We start from the raw sequence: 17,394 nt of genomic DNA, 5'->3' as shown, positions 1-17,394 counted from the left end.
ATATATGTAATAGTTTTCAATTTGTCATATTAGTCTCTATCACCTTTTTGGACTTTATATTATATTATATATATATTAAAAAAATTGTTGCTTAGCATTCTTAAATGTATTGAATACGAGGAGATGTCATCTTCTCAAGTAAAAGACGCAAAAGCTGACATCTCCTCGTTGAACACATCATTGAATTGTTGGCCCTGTTTACTCATGGCCTTGGGCTGGTATTGTATCAAAGTCGGTGTTGTAAGATTTTTTTTTTTTTTTTTTTTTTTGGGTATATGTATTTGATTGATTTTAGTGAAAATGTTTTGTAGGAAAAAGTAAAAAAAATATATTTTAAATGAAAAGAAGTAAAAAATTTATTTTATAGTAATTTTTTTATTCGAATAATAATAAAAAAAATAATTGATGTGGTATAAAAAGTAGAGATGTTAAGATTAATTTTTAAGTAAATTTTTTTTTTTTTGGGATTGAGGCTGCCCAGTATCAGCCCAGGCCCATTGGCAAACAGGCTAATTGTGCCTATAATGCAAATTCAGCCACGTATTTCCCCAGCAAGAAGTACAACTACAATGTGGTCTTAGATGAATTAAACAATGTGAAAGAAGTTCCTCAAGAGTCACGTGGAAGAGCCCATTATAAACAGAGTAAACTAGAAAGAGAAATAAAATTTAAAAATTTAAAAAATTCACTTAATTAGCTTCCACCTTGATTTTGAGGAAGTTAGAATATAGGACTTTTTCAAATTGAATTTATTTATTTTTTCTTATTAAAGTTTTTTTTTTTTGAATTGACTATTAAAGTATTTGCTAAGTTGTTTAATGTAAGTCAAATCTCTCTTGAACAAATTCACACTACATGCACCATAAACCAAAGATTTCATTCAAAATAATCACTTCTATGCTTTATGATCATCCAAATCAATTATGGATATCACTTATTTTACCCATACAATTACAATTACAATTACAAGTGAAGGAAGATCAGTTCATATCAAGTACTGATCTTCCAAAATTATTTCAAAACAATCGTTTAATAGATCGCCACGTGCATTAACATTTATTCATGTTTCTTTTATAAAATTTTGTGCTTTCTATTCTTCTACTGAGACAAGAGCATAATGTTTGATGAGAACTTAGACGGTGAGAATTGCATGCACTCACTCGAGTCTAATTGAGCTATAACACTATAGGCTAGCTTGACTCAGTCCTACCAGGGTATCACGCTGAAACTTGGACAACCAATGTTGGTTGCTCCGATGTATCTTTTGAGGCCGACGACACCACAAAGCTTTGACCCAAGTTGGAACTTGCAACCTTAGGGTGACTGATTTTCACTTGGTAGTCTCCATGGAATAAGGAGGCCTCAAAGACTCCATCTGCGTCTGTTGTGCCTACCATGGCCTTGGAACCCCACTTCTGCATCAGCTTGTCCACAACATCGCCGGTTGCCAAGTTGTTGAAATTGTTGTCTGTCAAGCACATTCTGTAACATCCCCCTGGCGACCATGCTGTCCACAACATGATTCCATTGACACTCGGGTGGGCGTGTAATTCCCATAGAACTTGCTCCAAGTACTGTGCTTGTGTCTGCACGCAAATATACATAGTCCAAGAAACAACAACAGTGAATAGAAGAACATAAACAAGCAATCCTTCTAGGCAAATGTTGTCCAAGAAACAACAACTTACCTCTGGGTGCATGTTTCGGCACTTAATTTTGCAATCATACTAGCCCTCAAAGGTTAAAAAAGTTACGATGTCAAATTTTCATGTGTTTAAAAGTTTGCAATGTCACACCTATTATTAGGGTTTAGGGTTAAATTTGGCAGTAAATATATGAAATGTCCCTTATATCCCTGTAAAACTATTAAAAAAAAGTGTTACTTACACCTGTATACTTTCTTCATTCTTTTCACATCTTTCTACTTTTCAAAATCATTATTGGATTTGTGGGGACCATGGGTGAAACCTATATGGCCCTACAAATCTTGTGGTGATTTTAAAAAGTACGAGAATGGAAGAAGAACTAGAGAAAGAAAATAAGCATTTTCCTTTTTAAAAAAAACCATGGCTTGGCCATATGTCTTCAAAAGTCACAATTGCAATTTTTTTTAAAAAAAAATGAGGTATTTTGGGTATTTTATCGTCATCCGTTAGGATTTAGCTGAAAATTCTTTTGGAGGAATGACATTGCAAACTTTTAAAACATAAGAACTCGACAATCTTACAAACTTTTTAAACTTTAAGAGTATGATTGCAAAAGTACGGAAACACATGGGCAAACGAAGTGTTTCCAAATTAGAGAAATGTTATTTTTACCTGGTCATCACCAACGCTATTTTTAACATCCAGTTCTGTAATCCAAATGGACAACCCTTTGGAAGCAAGAGTATCAAGGGAAGCTCTAATGTAAGAAAGGTCTGGAGGATAGCTGAAATGGCCCTGGAGCCCGATCCCCATTTCCAAATTGTTGTTTCCATGAAACCCCTGAATTTCTTCCAGCTTCTGCAGGTACTTATTTGGCTTTGATGACCCATCTCGGCTGTCCTCTATGGTGTTGTACTCATTCAGAAACAAAGGGGTTGTTCCATCAATAGTTTGAGCACGTTTGTAAAAGCTTGCTGACGCACTGCTCCCAAGCTTGTCTTCAAAGAAGCTGTGGTGCATGTTTTCATTCACAACATCCCATGCAATTACCTGCCCTTTGTACTTTGACATGACAGATTTAATCCTCTTGTTTACTGCTACAGAAAGTTCGCTGGACGAGAGCGAAGAAACCCAACCCTGTTATTAAAATATAAATTAAATGATTAAAATTCATCTCTCTGCGTAACAGAACAAATGTCTTGATTTCGAACGTTATTGATCTCGCTCACTTGTATCATCTGGGGATCTTCCCACAAGACGGTGTGGCCGCGGACATCAATGCCGAGTTGTTGTGCAAACTGAAGCAAGGCGTCGGCGTCGTCGTACTTCTCTTCGCCCTGGGATGGTTCGTTGGCGTACCACTTCATTTCATTCTCAAATACTGTGACTGTGAACGGCCTTGAGGTGAACCAGTTTTGGTAATCTGTGTTGGTGAGGATGTTCTTGTTTATTGCAGTGCCGAATGGGAAGCTCAGTTTCTTCTGTTCAAATGAGACTGTGGCATTGGACATGGGATTGCCTTGTTCATCAACTGCATGGATTCTCACCTTTCTCTTACGCGTCTGCAAAAAAGTCAAAGACCAATTGAGCCATAGTCTGATTCAACCTCACCAGAACATTAGTGAAAACCAAGGCGGCTAATACTAATTAAGCATATATGGGTAATTTTTCATTGCGGATATTCGAATCCACGCCCTACTACGTATCAACCACTTTAAGAATTTTCTTGGACTACTAAACCACCGCCAATAATGATATAAAAGCAGGTTGAAATGTTACATATTTTACCTTCTCAATGCTTTCAACTTGATGGGACTTCCACTGCTCTTTGGTGAATGGTTGCAATGAGATGCTATCGACCCATATATCAACTGATGCATTCTCGCTCTGATGAAAATATCAAATGCTAAGTTTATGATGAAGAATATATATATCCATAAAGAATCATTTATTTCTAGATGAAAAATGTTCTTCAAGTGAGTTTATGATGTCAATAGTGCATTTTACATTGCAATTTTGCAGACTAAAAGTACAATTATAAGCGTGCGTTTGAGATTGCGATTTCGCAAGAATAATATGTGTTTTTAAAAAATATCGCAAAACATAAAGTGTTTGACATTATGATTTAAAAAACACTTAATTTAAAATGGAAAAAAAAAAAAAAAAAAAAAAAAATCTGCGATTTCTATAAACAGGTTATAGGTGCTTATTTGAAAAAGCGCAAATTTAAACCAAAATTACAACTTCACATAACAAATATTTGATAAAAAATACTTTTTAACATATTTTACCAAACACCTTTGCGATTTAAAAAAATCGTGGTTTCAAAAACGCAATTTTTAAAATCGCATTTATTAAAGCCACAATCCCAAACGGACTTTTTAAATCAAATACAAATAAAATGTATCATTGGTGGAGAGTGCTTTTTTTTTTTTTTAATTACAATTTGAAAACATAGAAAAATTTGTGTTTTAAAATCGCGGGTAAAGTGTGCATTTTTTAAAACGCACGATTTTAAAAAGTCAGACTATAATTTTAGCAAATGCTTAACTATGTTTTTAAAAATTACCTTTTCAAACTGCACATTTTAAAATTGCTCGTTTTAAAACCGCAAATCAAACAATAGATTATCATAAGCTAACAATGATTAAATTACTGCTAGCTAGTTTAGGTATGGCAAGGAGTTTATGGGGAATAAGGAGGGAGTCATGCTTCTTCTTCTAAAAGCACCAACACTCATGTTAAGTTTGGTATGCGAAATGACTATTCCATTAGGAAAATGAATAATTTGCTTACCAAACGTAACCTTAAAGTTGGAAGTATAATTGATGAAAAAAAAAAAAAACAGTGAAAAGCACCTCAAAATAGAGCTCAGCTGGGCCTGATGCATTCACAGTAAAGCCAGTTTTAAGCATGGACCAGCAGTTTGTCTTGGCAGTAACAACACCAGCATGTTTGAAGCCAGTATTTGTTTTGAAAACGGCTGTTACATCCACATTTCCATTGCTCACTTGTAACCAAGCTGCGGTAAATTAACTAAGCAGATTAGTGAACTTAATTAATATATACTAATTAGTTAAAGCAAGAAACATGTCCAAAATAATTAATCCATGTATATTTGGAATTGAGATCCACTCAAATTAGGTTGTTTGAATTTCACTAAAATGTAGATAGTCTAAGAAATGGGACTGTGAGGCCCATTTGCTCTACGCAGCATAGGGTGTGAGTCACATTTAGCCCGGCTTCTTTTAAGCTACCCAAATTTCATGTGATCCTCATGGCCATATCGATGGTAACAAGTGTTATAATCTCAATATCAATCACATTTTGTGGGTTGCTTAAGAGAAGGAGCTACGAGGCAAACGTATTTCAGGCAACTTAGGGTGTGAGGCTAGGCAATCAGTGGACCTCGCAACCACCCCCTACCCGAATTTCAGTAAAATTCGGATAGCTTAATTTCAAGAGATCCCCAAGTGTTACAATCTTAATATCAATCACGTTTCAAGTAGCTTAAGAGAGGGGGTTGCACGACCTAGGCCTGGGTATCGGTCAAAACGGTCCGGTTAAGGACCTTATCGGTTATTAACCGATAATTTTCGGTTAAACGGTTTATTAACCGATACCGAACCAATAAGAATTTTAACCGATAATTTCGGTTAAAACGGTACACGGTTAAACGGTCCGGTTAAACCGGTTAACCGATTTAACCGAGAGCTTTATATTGATTTATTTTGTTGGGTCAAAAACCAAAAATGAGTTTTTTTTACTTTTGAGAACCCAAATACTTTTTGTTGGGCTAAAATAATTTATTAAAAATGAGTTGTTTTAGGGACCAAATACTTTTTGTTGGGACCCAAATATTTGTTTTTGGGGCTAAAAATTGAAGCTTTTTTATATTGATCCACTTCAACTTTTTTTTTTTTTTAAAAAAAAATATATATTATAAAATACATTTTTCCAAAGCAAATGGACTAATTAACATAATGAATGCTAATTAGACTAGCAAAACTAGTTAATGAAAAATGCTTTTACCAAAGGCAAAGAAATCTCATCAAATGCCATCACTTAAAAAAAAAACATCAAACCTACCCAAACTCAAATTAAAATAAAATTCATTAATGAATAATAAACAAAGTATTAACTAATTAAAGTCACTTAGCAAAAGGAAAATAAGTCATGGGCAACACCATTACACAAATTCGGAAACCTGTGTCACTTGTGGGAATTTGGAAACCTCTCTAAAAGACTAAACGGCGCCATTTTGGGACTAGGACTTAAAAAAAAAAAAAAAAAAAAAAAATTCCGGTTTCTTATCGGTTAACCGGTTAACCGATAAGAACCGCTTAACCGGACCGGACCAGACCGGACCGAATTCCGGTATACTTTTTTTAACCGATAAGGATATCGGCATATCGGCTACGGTTTATATCGGTTCGGTCGAAGCCGGTAGACGGCCGGTTAAACGGTAACGGTTAATTTGCCCACCCCTAGCACGACCCATCTACCTAGGCAGCCTTGAGTGGCCAGGAGGTCCACTTGGGCGGAACAGGTGAATCTCGATCACAGCTGATCCCTATTCGAATTTCAATAAAATTTGGACAGCGTAATTTCAGGAGATCCCCATCCATATTAATGGTAATAAGTGCAACAATCTCAATATTAATACCAACCCAAAAAAAAAAAAAAAGTGTGAGAAATAAATAAAATACCAGAGAGTGTGTAGAGCTTGTCCTTTTCCAAAAAAAGCTTCTGTGAGATACTATCATGTGGATGGGTTCTGGTATGAGCCACAATGAATTGGTTGCCTCTCGACACTCTTTGTTCTATTTTTGCATTCCCAAATGTAGACCATCCTTTCAACCCCTTATTCAACTCAGGGTTTTTGATAATTCCTCCACCATACTGAGCTTTGTGGGGATTCAACAAACACTGAGGTTGTCAACCAATTAAGAAGAAGTAAATTTTAGATTTCATATTCATAAAATCAACTTACAGCTTATAATATTTAATTGCAAGAATAAATATTGCTTGCCTTAGCGCTGGCCGCATGATCATATTTTAAAGCGTTAGCTTCGAGCCCTGCCAAAAATAAAAAATATAGGATTTTTTTTTTTTTTTTTTTGTCATTTTGCTTAGTTAGCATGCTAAAAAAATGGCTAAATTATTTATTAAAATAATTAACAAGTAATTAAATGAAGCATTATGCCAATATATATATATATATATATATATATATATATATATATATATAAAAGATGAGAATAACCTCAATCACGTTGTCCTGTAAATTGGGTGTTTTTCACCATCGAATAAGAAGTAGATGCCTAAGTCGTTTGAAAAGCCAAAAAAAATATAACCCTTCACACCAAATAATTTTTTTTTCTCTTAACAAAATACCCCAGAAACAAAATACTCATCGACAAAACCATCAACAAAACAACTAAAGCCACCGTCTTAGTTGTTTTTGGAAAACATTAGTGTTGGGAGCTTGGAGGTTCGGTAATGGGTGATGGGTGGTGGGCGTTGGGTTAAAATGAATAGAAAAGTTCATGAGATTAATTTGAATTAAAGATACTATGTTTTCATCTCTATTGTATTTGATGTTTTTATACAATGTGTCAAATTTCTATTGAAAGCCATAAAATAGGAGTTTTACACTACATGTCATCGAATGTCTCATAAAAGATTTGATTTATCTTTTACATGTTTATTCAATATAACAAAAATAAATATTTTGTAAGAATATTCTATTTAACAGAAATTTTTTACATACATAATAAAGAGGAAAGAAGCCAAAAAGGCAACAACAAGAAAAAAATGAAGAAAATAAAAAAAAAAAACTACGAAAAATGGCCATGCCACTGCAATGTATAATTAACACGTACGTGACATATATATATATATATATACACACACACAAACGCTCAGGAAAAAAAAAAAAAAAAAAAAGAAAAATATGCAGAAACATGAAAAGCTTGAAGGAAATTATTCTTCCTTAAAAACAGCGTACGTTACTACGTACGTTATTTGTTTATGCATGTTTCCAAAGTACATGATGAGCGAGAAAAAGAACACCACGATTCACGACAACCCCACGTCAATATTTGCGAAGAAGAAGAAGTATATATATATATATATATTACATCTTTCAACGAGAGAAGAAGTAGAAGAACAAACCTGCAAAAAGGAGAGTACAAAACGACAGCAGCAGAAGCATATTGTTGGTTGCCACCAATCTCTGGATATTCTTCAACAGGAACCAGTCAATATCAAAATTATGTTTAAGAAATAGATAAGAGAGAGAGAGAGAGAGTTTAAAGGGTATTGAAAGAATGGAAGAAAATTAAAGGCCAAAAAAGAGATTGAAAAGCAGTATCTCTTGATGGAATGAAGATATATATACAGAGAATGAGATGAATATATTATATGCTGGGAAGGTAGCCTCCTCAAAGATCGCCTGTTTTCTGATTTTACAATATTGCCAATTACTTGATATTGGGATTAACTCTTAATTAATAAATTCTACAATTGGAAAATATTGATCATAGAAAGAATATATATATGATGCTAGTTTGAGATGTATATATGTTTGTCTGTCTGATGAGAATTGGGTAGCCTTCCTTTTTCTCCTTTAATTAATACTCCTTTTTAAATATCAATTTTTGAAGTTTCTTGCCAAATATGTATATATTCTCAAACAAAATTGGAACTTTATTTTATTTTATTTTATTTTTGTTTATTAATGTTTTTGCCTCACCACAAATATTGCCAATTATGATATGATATGATATAAATGTGAAAATAGTTTTGAGTGTTTTGTGTTGCTTATTAATATTTTTTGTTTTGAAAAGAGAAAACCAAAGAAAAAATAAAAAATAAAAAAAAACATTATCAAACAAACATTTTACTTGTATTTCTAATACAAGAAACTCACCTAATTTAATTTCCTCAAATTAAAAATCTAAGACAACATTTTGATACTAAAAATTAGGGTCTTAAAAAGGGCCATAAAATTGTAAATTAGAATTATATTATTAGGGAATTTTAAAAAATTTGGTTAAAAATATATATTTAGAGTTCTATTCCAATATTACAAAATGAGAATAATTATTCTATTTGTTTTATTTCCAATAATAATAGTTATTTTTTTATTTTGGATAAATGTATGATAAATCCTTGAGTAAAGGCGCGATTTAAAATCACTCATTCACTTTTTAAAAATCAATTTTGACAACTTAAATATTTGGGAAACTTTACAAAATTCTTTGAATTTTTACTCGTTTTGACACTACCCCTAAAGCTTAAAAATTCTCAATTAAAAGTATCAAACTTTTAATTTCTTTTAATTACCCCATTTTGTTAGGATTTTTCCTTAAATCTTGTCAAAATTCTCAAAATACATTTTTTAAAAAAAATAAATAAATAAACGTCTAAACCTTTACAATTTTTTATTTTATTTTTATAATTAAAAAAAAAAAGTATATTTTGATAATATTTAACAAAAAATCCTAATTGAATTAGGTAATTATAAGAAATTAAAAGTTTGATATTCTTAATCGAGAGTTTTTAAACTATAAAAATAATTTTGAAACGCGTAAAAGTTTAGGAAAATTTTCTTAAGTTTTTCCTAAATTTTTCGTGAATTTGAAAGAGTTTCCTCGATCAGCATGTTTGCCGCGCCACCTTAAAATAATAATTTTTTATTTTATTAAAATTAAAATCTAAAAATTAATTATTAAAAAAAAAGTCTGCCAAGGAGCTGGCATCCCACCGCTAGCCACCCCCAGCGGTGGGGATGCTCCGATCCCCATGGGCAGGGACAATTACCTGATGCGGAAGCCCAGAGACGGAGTGGACTCTTTTTGGTCGGATTTGTCAAACTCCACTACTCCATGCAAAGCTCTCCCAACCCATTCTCATCGACTGTTGTATGTCTCTCTCTCTCTCTCTCTCTCTCTCTCTCTCTGGCTCTTATCTTAGCATTTTCAAGCTTTTTGCAAAATGGTGGTGTTTTGCTTGGGTATTTGATTGTCCTAGACATAGAGATTATATATATATATATATATATATATATATATATGTTTTCTATCTTCCTGATGAACAAGTCAAAATGCTTTTCTTGGTTGGCTTTAAATAACTCTTCGATCCTCTTCTTCCAAAATTGTGATTTTAAATGCTAACTATGGTTATTTCATCCGGTTTAACCCCATTCACCTTCATTTCCCATAATAGAATGAAGATTGAAATTGTTATCAAAGGTGAGAGAGTTAGTTGAGATGACCTCTCTTCTTCCAGAACCATTTTTTAGTTGACTTTCAATATATAAGGGTGTTTCATATTATAGTCTTCTGTTCTGTATAAGTCTTTTTAGAGTCTTCTTACAGTCATTCCAAATGTGATGTGGCTTTTAAAATCACCAATAGATCAAAAGTCAATAAATCACTACTCAAATTCAATGGTAATTTTAAAAGTCACATCACATTTGGGATAACTGTAAAAAAACTCTAAGAAAACTTATAGCATTAGGTTGATATCATATATTCTCTATTTAAGGGTCGATTATAATAAAATATTGAGATTGTAAACAAATAAATGAGATTTGATTATTATAATTGTATTTACTAATTACCATATAAGGGCCTTTGTATTGTAGACAAAATAAGTCAATGAGCACGTATAATGTAGTCTTTAAGATTATTCAGAGTAGTGGACGTAAGTATTTAACACCAAACCACCTGTAAATTCCTATTTTAACTTCATTTCAGTTTGGTAGCTAGGTAATAAAAAAAATGAGAAACTTCACTAAGGACCCCCAAACTTTCACCCGTTTTGAAATACCCTTCTTGAACTTTCAATTGCTCTCAATTTGGACCATTCCATTAATTTTAGCTGTTAAAAATTCAAAAAAGACCAAAATATCCCTGATTTTTGTTTTTTTTTTAAATAAAAAAAAACGTTTTAGAAGTTGAAATTTTATACAAAAGTCAGGGGTATAAACGTCATGTGACATTTAAAATCTGACGAAGGGGTCCAAATTGAAAACAGTTGAAAGTTCAGGGGACTAAATTGAGAGATTTTGAAGTTCAGTGGGATATTTCAAAATGGGTGGAAGTTTGGGGGTTTTTAGTGAAGTTTCCCCTAAAAAAAATAAAAAAATCATCGGTTAACCGACTTAACTGGCTTTTCAAATGAATTTTGAAATTTATCTAGTATGTTTCCTTATTGTTTTGTCGTGCTGATTTCTGGTTGTCCTTTTGATATGTGTTCTATGAATTTTACTTATCTTTTCATTTATAAAGCATAGGCTTTATTGATTATGTAGTTATAAAGAAGTTGATCAATCTTAACATAAAAAATTGAAATCAATAATTAACCGACTTAATCAACCACTTATTAACCAACTAACTGATTAACCGAAAAAATTCGAAAAAAATTTAAAATTATTCAGTTAGTTAATTAATCAACTTAACCGACTTTCAAGTTTCAAATTCACAAAAAGATTTCGTAGTGAAAGTTGAAAATTAAAAAGTGAAGGAGTGATTTCTAATCGAAATTTACTCATAACTTATTATACATTTATCTTTTCTTTTTGGGTTAAATACCTCATACCCTCCTAGGGTATGTCAATTTTATTTTTTTTTTTCCTAGGGTTTCACTTTTATCACAGGACCCCCCTGAGATTTTGATAAAGGACCAAGTTAGTCAATTTGTTAGTTGACCGTTAGGACTGACACGTGGACCAATCAGATGTTGACACGTGGCACATATTTAAATTTTTTTTTAATGTATATTTAAAAAAAAAAAAAAAAAAAGAGAAAAAAACTTGGGGGTGGCCCTTTGGCCATGGGGGTGAGACGGGTGACCATCTGGCCTGATGGGCCACCCCCAAGTTTTTTCCCTTTTTTTTTTTTAAAAAAAAAAATAATAAATAAATATGTGCCACGTGTCAACATATGATTGGTCTCATGTCAGTTCTAATGGTCAACTAACGGATGGACTAACTTGGTCCTTTATCAAAACCCCACGGGGGTCTTGTGATAAAAGTGAAACCCCAGAAAAGAAAAAATAAAGTTGGTAAACTCTAGGGGGTATGAGGTATTTAACCCTTTCTTTTTTCTTTTTTCTTCTTGAATAAATAGTTATTCTCCATTTTGAAAGAAAAAAAATAATAATAAAAGTTATTGCCATTATCTGTAAACAAGAAAGGGAAGAGAAGAAATCCAGAGTCCAAGCCATGTGGGCTGTGCACCCCGCCACACCCAGACTCTGCCTCCTCCCTCTTACTCCATACACTCCTTCCGCCCTCACCATCTCAGCCAACTCTCAACCAGCGCGCCACCGCTCCAAACCGCCCGGACACGACGCCGTCCCAACAAAAGACATCAAAGGACTAGGCCACACCATCGTCACGGCGCTCAATTCCAGTCATCCCAGCACAAATCCCGACCCATTCCCAGAACAGCCAAAACAAGGAAAACACAAACGAGCAAAGCAAAAACAAGAAGAGGAGGAAAGGCAGATAAGTGGGTCAGATGTGCTTTGGGCTCTACGGAGAGCAGCCGCTCAGAAAAAGGCGACGAGTGGAAGTAAGAAAATGAAGCAGCAGAAGGGGGTGTCATCTTCTGTGGGCGGTCGCGGGGAAGAGGAGGGTGTGGATTATAGTAAAGCGAGGCCGTTGTGCGTTAGGAGTGAGTGGGGTGCGAGGTTGGATGAGTTGGAGAAGCGTCTTCAGGAGCTTTCTGAGGCCCATTGAGGATTCCAGGGGTTTGTCTTTCTTTGTATTTTGCGATTTATTTACCAAATTCATGTAATGGGATTTGTTGTTTGGTTTTATATTTTCGTATATTGGATTTTATATTGTATAGATTGGCTGGATAGAAACAGGGGTTGTGTTTGTATAGTTGCTTTATAGAGGTTTGGGGTGTTGTTGGGATTTGTTTGCAGGTTGTCTTGTCTGCATATTGTATTTCCTTTGTAGGGTTGTTTCCTGCGGGTGCAGGTGAGTTCCGGCTGTTCTAAGTTGGAGTGTTTGATTGTAACTGATTTTGCAGTTGTGTTTAGTAAAATCTTCATTCATCGAAAAAAGATAAGAGACCCTTTTGTTATAGTCCGATTACTTTTTTCAACCAAAGAGAAGACAATTTTCAATCTAGCCATAACTCAAGAATTCAAAGGAATTTTCAATCTAGAAACTGTTTCAGATCTTGATCCGAATTACTAATAAATAAAAACAATGGAAAAAAAAAAAAACGAAAGCGTGCGTAATTCCTCTCCATTTTCATCCCAATATTCGGTGCTCTCTATCTCACACTTTCCCTCTTCAATCTTCTCGAACAAGCATTTGAAGAGAGAAGGCAATGGAGAAGAGCGAAAGCACATCAGGCGACATGTCTCGGCCATGGTAGTCGAACCACACTGTCTACACCAACGCTAAAGCAGGCACTAGTTTTCCATCCCTGCAATTCCCCTTTATTTTTTGAAGTTTTTGCTATTTTTATCCTTTTATTAAATGTCTCTATTAAATTGATTAAGAATTTTTCATCGTTGATGTTCGTTTGATTATTTTATGAATCAAATTAATTTCTCAATCCGTGAACCTTGTACACTAAATTAGTTTCAATTATGTGTTGGAATTGTTGGTTTTATGTACTTCTTTTATATGGAATGTGTTATCTTGTGAGGGTTTTAGGCATGGATTGTGGGGGGGGGGGGGGGGGGGGGGGGGGGGGGGACAAAGAGAGAATGCAAAGAGTAGTGTATGAGATGAGCGAAGGATCTAAGTATTTCGATAATGAGGAACGCAAGGAAGCCTTTACAGGGCGGAAAATCGAGAGCATCTGTGCTCAATGTGCGAAGCTCACTCCAGCCGATATATCTCACTATCAGATGATATTTTCACTTTTTTTTTTTTTTTCCTGAAGTACTAAGATATTATCTTAGGTTTGTCATGCATGCTGACTTTATTACATAACGGAACTGTCCCTATATATGCTCTGATTACTGAGTAGTGTGCAAAATTCATTTCAAGCATCCACTTTTCCCCCCTATGTTGGCTATGTGTGTGAGGTTTTGGTGAGGCATGCAGTTTCTGGTATATGATTTATCCTATTTGCAGGTGGCTGATAGAAGAATTTTAGAGCTAGAAGCTGCATGTGACTTGTCGAGGATTTGGCTGCACCTAGATATAGACGTTTTTTATGCTGCTGTTGAGACATTAAGTAACCCATCGTTTTAGGGCAAGCCAATGGTTGTTGATCTCCATGGCTAATTATGAGGATGGGATGCATGCTGAAATCTTTAAAGGAGGTCATGAATGAAATTGTGACTATTTCATGTATACTTCTTTGTTATTTTGGACATTTTCAGTCCTCAGATTGACTTGCAAATCCCATTTTAAAATTTTGATTGCCTTTATCTTTGCTTTGTTTCCACTTTAAACCTGATCTGATCACCCTGCAGGCATGGAGATTCAGGGTTTGTGCAGCAACGCCTGGTTTCATTGCACGTAAATTATGTCCGGAATTAATTTTCGCTCCACAGATTTTAAGAAGTATACTTATTACAGTGATTTGACTATAAAAGGTTAGATGTTCTAAATTCAAGAAAGGTTTTGGGATGTAACTTGTTTGTTAATTGATGATCATTAGTTTGCTTGTATTTCTTGTTGTTAGACTGTTAGTTTTCCAGAAGTATGATCCCAACTTCATGGCTACTAGTTTGCTTCTTGACTATAAAAGGTTGGATGTTCTAGATTCAAGAAAGATTTGTGATGCAGCTCGTTTGTTAATTGCTGATCATTACTTTGCTTGTATTTCTCTTTGTTAGTTTTTCAGAAGTATGATCCCAACTTCATGGCTGCTAGTTAGTAGTTTGGATGAAGCATACCTTGATATAACTAATGTCTGCAAACAAAGGGGCATTACCAGTGGAGAAGTAAGTTAGTGCATATAATTGATTTATTGCCTGTGCATGCTAGATTTTGTATTTTTTACATAGCTTCATTGCATTCATTAACAGTGATAGGCTTTTAATGTTAAACCTCTTGTTTTGGTACTCTGCCTTTGCGAAGATTGCCGAAGAACTCGGAACCTCTGTTAACGAAGAGACTGGTCTTCCGTGTAGTGCTGGAGTGGGACCAAACCGCTTACTTGCTAAGGTTCTGCTGGCTATTTTCTTGATATTCTGTGTGTGTGTGTATCCTGCATGGAATCCACCATATGCCTTTTCAACACACCAAAAAAAAAAAATATTGAGGCGTATAGCAAATAAATAGAAGTTTGCATAATTTATTAGAGAACTTCACATTTTGTGTAATAAGGCAAGTCATTTTATTTCATGGGGAAGTCCATTGCCAGGAATAGATGTTAGGTATATCTACCATAAAATATTTTATTTTAGGTTTGGTGTAAAAGATGGAAGGCTTTTCTTTGCATCTTGAGGGAAGAAATCAACTTTTGGAGGCTGGAAAAAATGTTTTGATAGCTTGCTTCCCGATGTATTCAAATCAAACTACATGCATTGCTTATAGCACAAAACTAGGCATGCCTATGAAGTATAGAGTTGATTGCTTTGAAATCAAGAATCAAATTGTTTGGAGGTTAAGAAAAGCTGTGATGAGAAGCTAATTTGGAAAGAAAGATAAAAATGAGAATATATGAAAAATTTCAGGAACAGCCCTAAATTCAATCATAAGATAAGGTTTTGGGGTATATAGTTTGAGATGTGCTTTCTGCAGGTGGCAGCAATATTGTTGCTGCCATGTTATAAGTTCTTAAGGATAATACAAAATCACGTTATGTGCCCACAGTGTGGTAGTATGCTAGTTAGTAAAACCATAAAATAGGGGAAATCAAATCAAGGACAAGCTTAACATCTGCAATAACTGATGGTTCACATACATCTTAATTGCCTTATCTCTCTCTCTCTCTTATGTTCCATTATTTTGTTTTTGAATGTTTTTAGATAATTTTTTGCAGGTAAAGAGGGTTTACACATATCTGCGTTTGTGTCACCTTTTAGCTGTATCTCTTAACTTTAGTTTTGCATAGCGTTAACACAGTTAAGTCAAAGTGATTAAGATCACTTATGTATTCTCCATATATTTGTTTTCTCAGGTTTGTTCAGATATGAATAAGCCAAATGGACAATTCATCTTACCAAATGACCGGTTGGCTGTCATGACATTTATATCCTCACTTCCCATACGAAAGGTATATTTGTGAATTATTGATGGAGTGACATGATTTATTTGATTTATTTATTGAGACTAGAACTCCAACGCTTCATAAGATTTCCCAAAGCTTGATTAATTAGTTTCCACCAAGTTTCCTAATTCATTAAATACACGTACTGCATGGCATGACAAGTAGCTAGATTTAGTGAATGCGTTCTTCATAGTACTTAACCTTTTCCATCCATGGTTACTTGCTCAATTTACAAATGTACAAATTTTGGAGATCAGCGAAAGGGAGGCTAAAGGAGATGGTTGATAGAAGATTATTTTACTTAATTGCTTTGTTTTTGCTTCTTTTCTTTTTCTTATCTATACTTTTAGCAGAAATAAGCATTTGACCTCTGAAAATTGACAAATTTGAAACCTCATCAGGTTTTCCCAGAAGGAAAATATTGGGAGCCAAAGCGAAGGTAAAAAGAAGAAGATATCTCCAAAAGATAAGGGACACATTCCAATAGATGTGTTCTTTGTTAAGAGCTGTCAGAATTTTTAGCGTTAATCCATTTGTTCTACCCCTGTATGTAGTTGTGTATGCTATAGTAAAAAATGGAGTGCGTGAGAGCAATGCAATAGATAGATATTCCTTTTACGAATTGAACACTGTAAAAGTCTACCAATAAATTAAAAATTGAAGATTGTAAAAAATGCCTTGGAAATCAGTTTTCACAGGTAAGTCTTCCTCGATATATATGTTTTCTCAGGGATTTTCTCAGGGCCAGGGGTGGTCTTTTTTGTATTTCCTTTTTTTTCAAAGCTTCTATGATTTTCTTCCTATAAAAGTTATTTTCCTAAAAGATAAATTTAACCCCAAAAAACTACAAAGAAAAACACTAATTTTACACCTACTCTTTGCAAAAAAATTACTCCATAACAAATGACATACGGATGTAATCTCCCACGGAAAAAAAGAAGGTTAAATAATATATTTTTGTTTAATACAACATTACTGATTTTTAATGAATGAAATTTCAAACGTCATTTAGGACTAGGCTCTACTTGCAAGCGATCCTATTTTTCTTTACATGTTTTTTTGCCACGTCAATTCACTCATTTATATTACATATATAAATATAATTGCCACATACATAGTAAAACCTAAAACCTATGTAACTTCAATATATGCATGCATAATAAATCTCATGTAACTCTCAGATGAATGAGAAACTAAAAGACACGAAATCATTAAACTTAATAAAATACAAAAAAAGACTTATGAAGATATTTTATAAGAATTTAAGTTTATTACTCAATATTTGATTGATTCTACAGCCAAGGAAGGTCCTAGACTCCTAGATGACAACAAATAATGTTGAACGACTAATTAAATAATAAACAAGGTAGAAATATGCAGTAAATCAAAGGAGTAAGCCAACAATAAATGCATAACCAAAGATTTGTTAATCATATATATACAATTGAAAATGGTGTACCCTAAAGTGGTATAATTGTTATACAAAAAATGAAGCCAATTCCCTAATTTAAAACTCTTAAAATAATCAGCTCAATCAGCAATCT

At 33.8% G+C, this 17,394-nt stretch overlaps 3 protein-coding genes across 3 annotated transcripts; 2 read left to right on the top strand and 1 right to left on the bottom strand.

Moving 5' to 3' along the window:
* Positions 1-1,217: 1,217 nt before the first annotated feature.
* On the bottom strand, positions 1,218-7,875 carry LOC132177871 (endo-1,4-beta-xylanase 5-like). Its single transcript, XM_088515303.1, has 8 exons — positions 7,824-7,875; positions 6,679-6,725; positions 6,356-6,575; positions 4,505-4,668; positions 3,435-3,533; positions 2,876-3,208; positions 2,319-2,783; positions 1,218-1,586 (listed from the first exon to the last, which is right to left on the bottom strand). Exons 1-8 carry the CDS (start codon positions 7,861-7,863, stop codon positions 1,218-1,220), a joined length of 1,737 nt encoding a protein of 578 aa, XP_088371429.1. The 5' UTR covers positions 7,864-7,875.
* Positions 7,876-11,843: 3,968 nt separating this feature from the next.
* LOC132177803 (death domain associated protein) lies at positions 11,844-12,753 on the top strand. The gene has a single exon (XM_059590265.2). It carries the CDS (start codon positions 11,881-11,883, stop codon positions 12,397-12,399), a length of 519 nt encoding a protein of 172 aa, XP_059446248.2. The 5' UTR covers positions 11,844-11,880; the 3' UTR covers positions 12,400-12,753.
* A 680-nt stretch (positions 12,754-13,433) lies between these two features.
* On the top strand, positions 13,434-16,541 carry LOC132177804 (DNA polymerase kappa). Its single transcript, XM_088515304.1, has 5 exons — positions 13,434-14,383; positions 14,472-14,579; positions 14,716-14,802; positions 15,761-15,856; positions 16,252-16,541. Exons 2-5 carry the CDS (start codon positions 14,484-14,486, stop codon positions 16,291-16,293), a joined length of 321 nt encoding a protein of 106 aa, XP_088371430.1. The 5' UTR covers positions 13,434-14,383; positions 14,472-14,483; the 3' UTR covers positions 16,294-16,541.
* The last annotated feature ends 853 nt before the right edge of the window (positions 16,542-17,394 follow it).

Source organism: Corylus avellana, chromosome 4 (assembly GCF_965113065.1).
Source record: "Corylus avellana chromosome 4, dhCorAvel1.hap1.2, whole genome shotgun sequence".
NCBI classification, from domain to species: Eukaryota; Viridiplantae; Streptophyta; class Magnoliopsida; order Fagales; family Betulaceae; genus Corylus; species Corylus avellana.
The sequence above is the reverse complement of the archived record's forward strand: the minus strand, read 5'-3'. Positions and strand labels throughout refer to the sequence as shown.

What these genes read in the sequence shown, in the direction of transcription:
- LOC132177871 (XM_088515303.1), bottom strand. Translation starts at nt 7,863, where the DNA reads ATGCTTCTGCTGCTGTCGTTTTGTACTCTCCTTTTTGCAG. An exon ending in TTGTACTCTCCTTTTTGCAG is followed by an intron (nt 6,726 to 7,823) that starts GTTTGTTCTTCT and finishes TATTTTTGGCAG; the next exon opens with GGCTCGAAGCTAACGCTTTA. An exon ending in AAGTTGAAAGCATTGAGAAG is followed by an intron (nt 3,209 to 3,434) that starts GTAAAATATGTA and finishes ACTTTTTTGCAG; the next exon opens with ACGCGTAAGAGAAAGGTGAG.
- LOC132177803 (XM_059590265.2), top strand. Translation starts at nt 11,881, where the DNA reads ATGTGGGCTGTGCACCCCGCCACACCCAGACTCTGCCTCCTCCCTCTT.
- LOC132177804 (XM_088515304.1), top strand. Translation starts at nt 14,484, where the DNA reads ATGATCCCAACTTCATGGCTGCTAGTTAGTAGTTTGGATGAAGCATAC. An exon ending in GGGGCATTACCAGTGGAGAA is followed by an intron (nt 14,580 to 14,715) that starts GTAAGTTAGTGC and finishes GCCTTTGCGAAG; the next exon opens with ATTGCCGAAGAACTCGGAAC. An exon ending in CAAACCGCTTACTTGCTAAG is followed by an intron (nt 14,803 to 15,760) that starts GTTCTGCTGGCT and finishes TTGTTTTCTCAG; the next exon opens with GTTTGTTCAGATATGAATAA.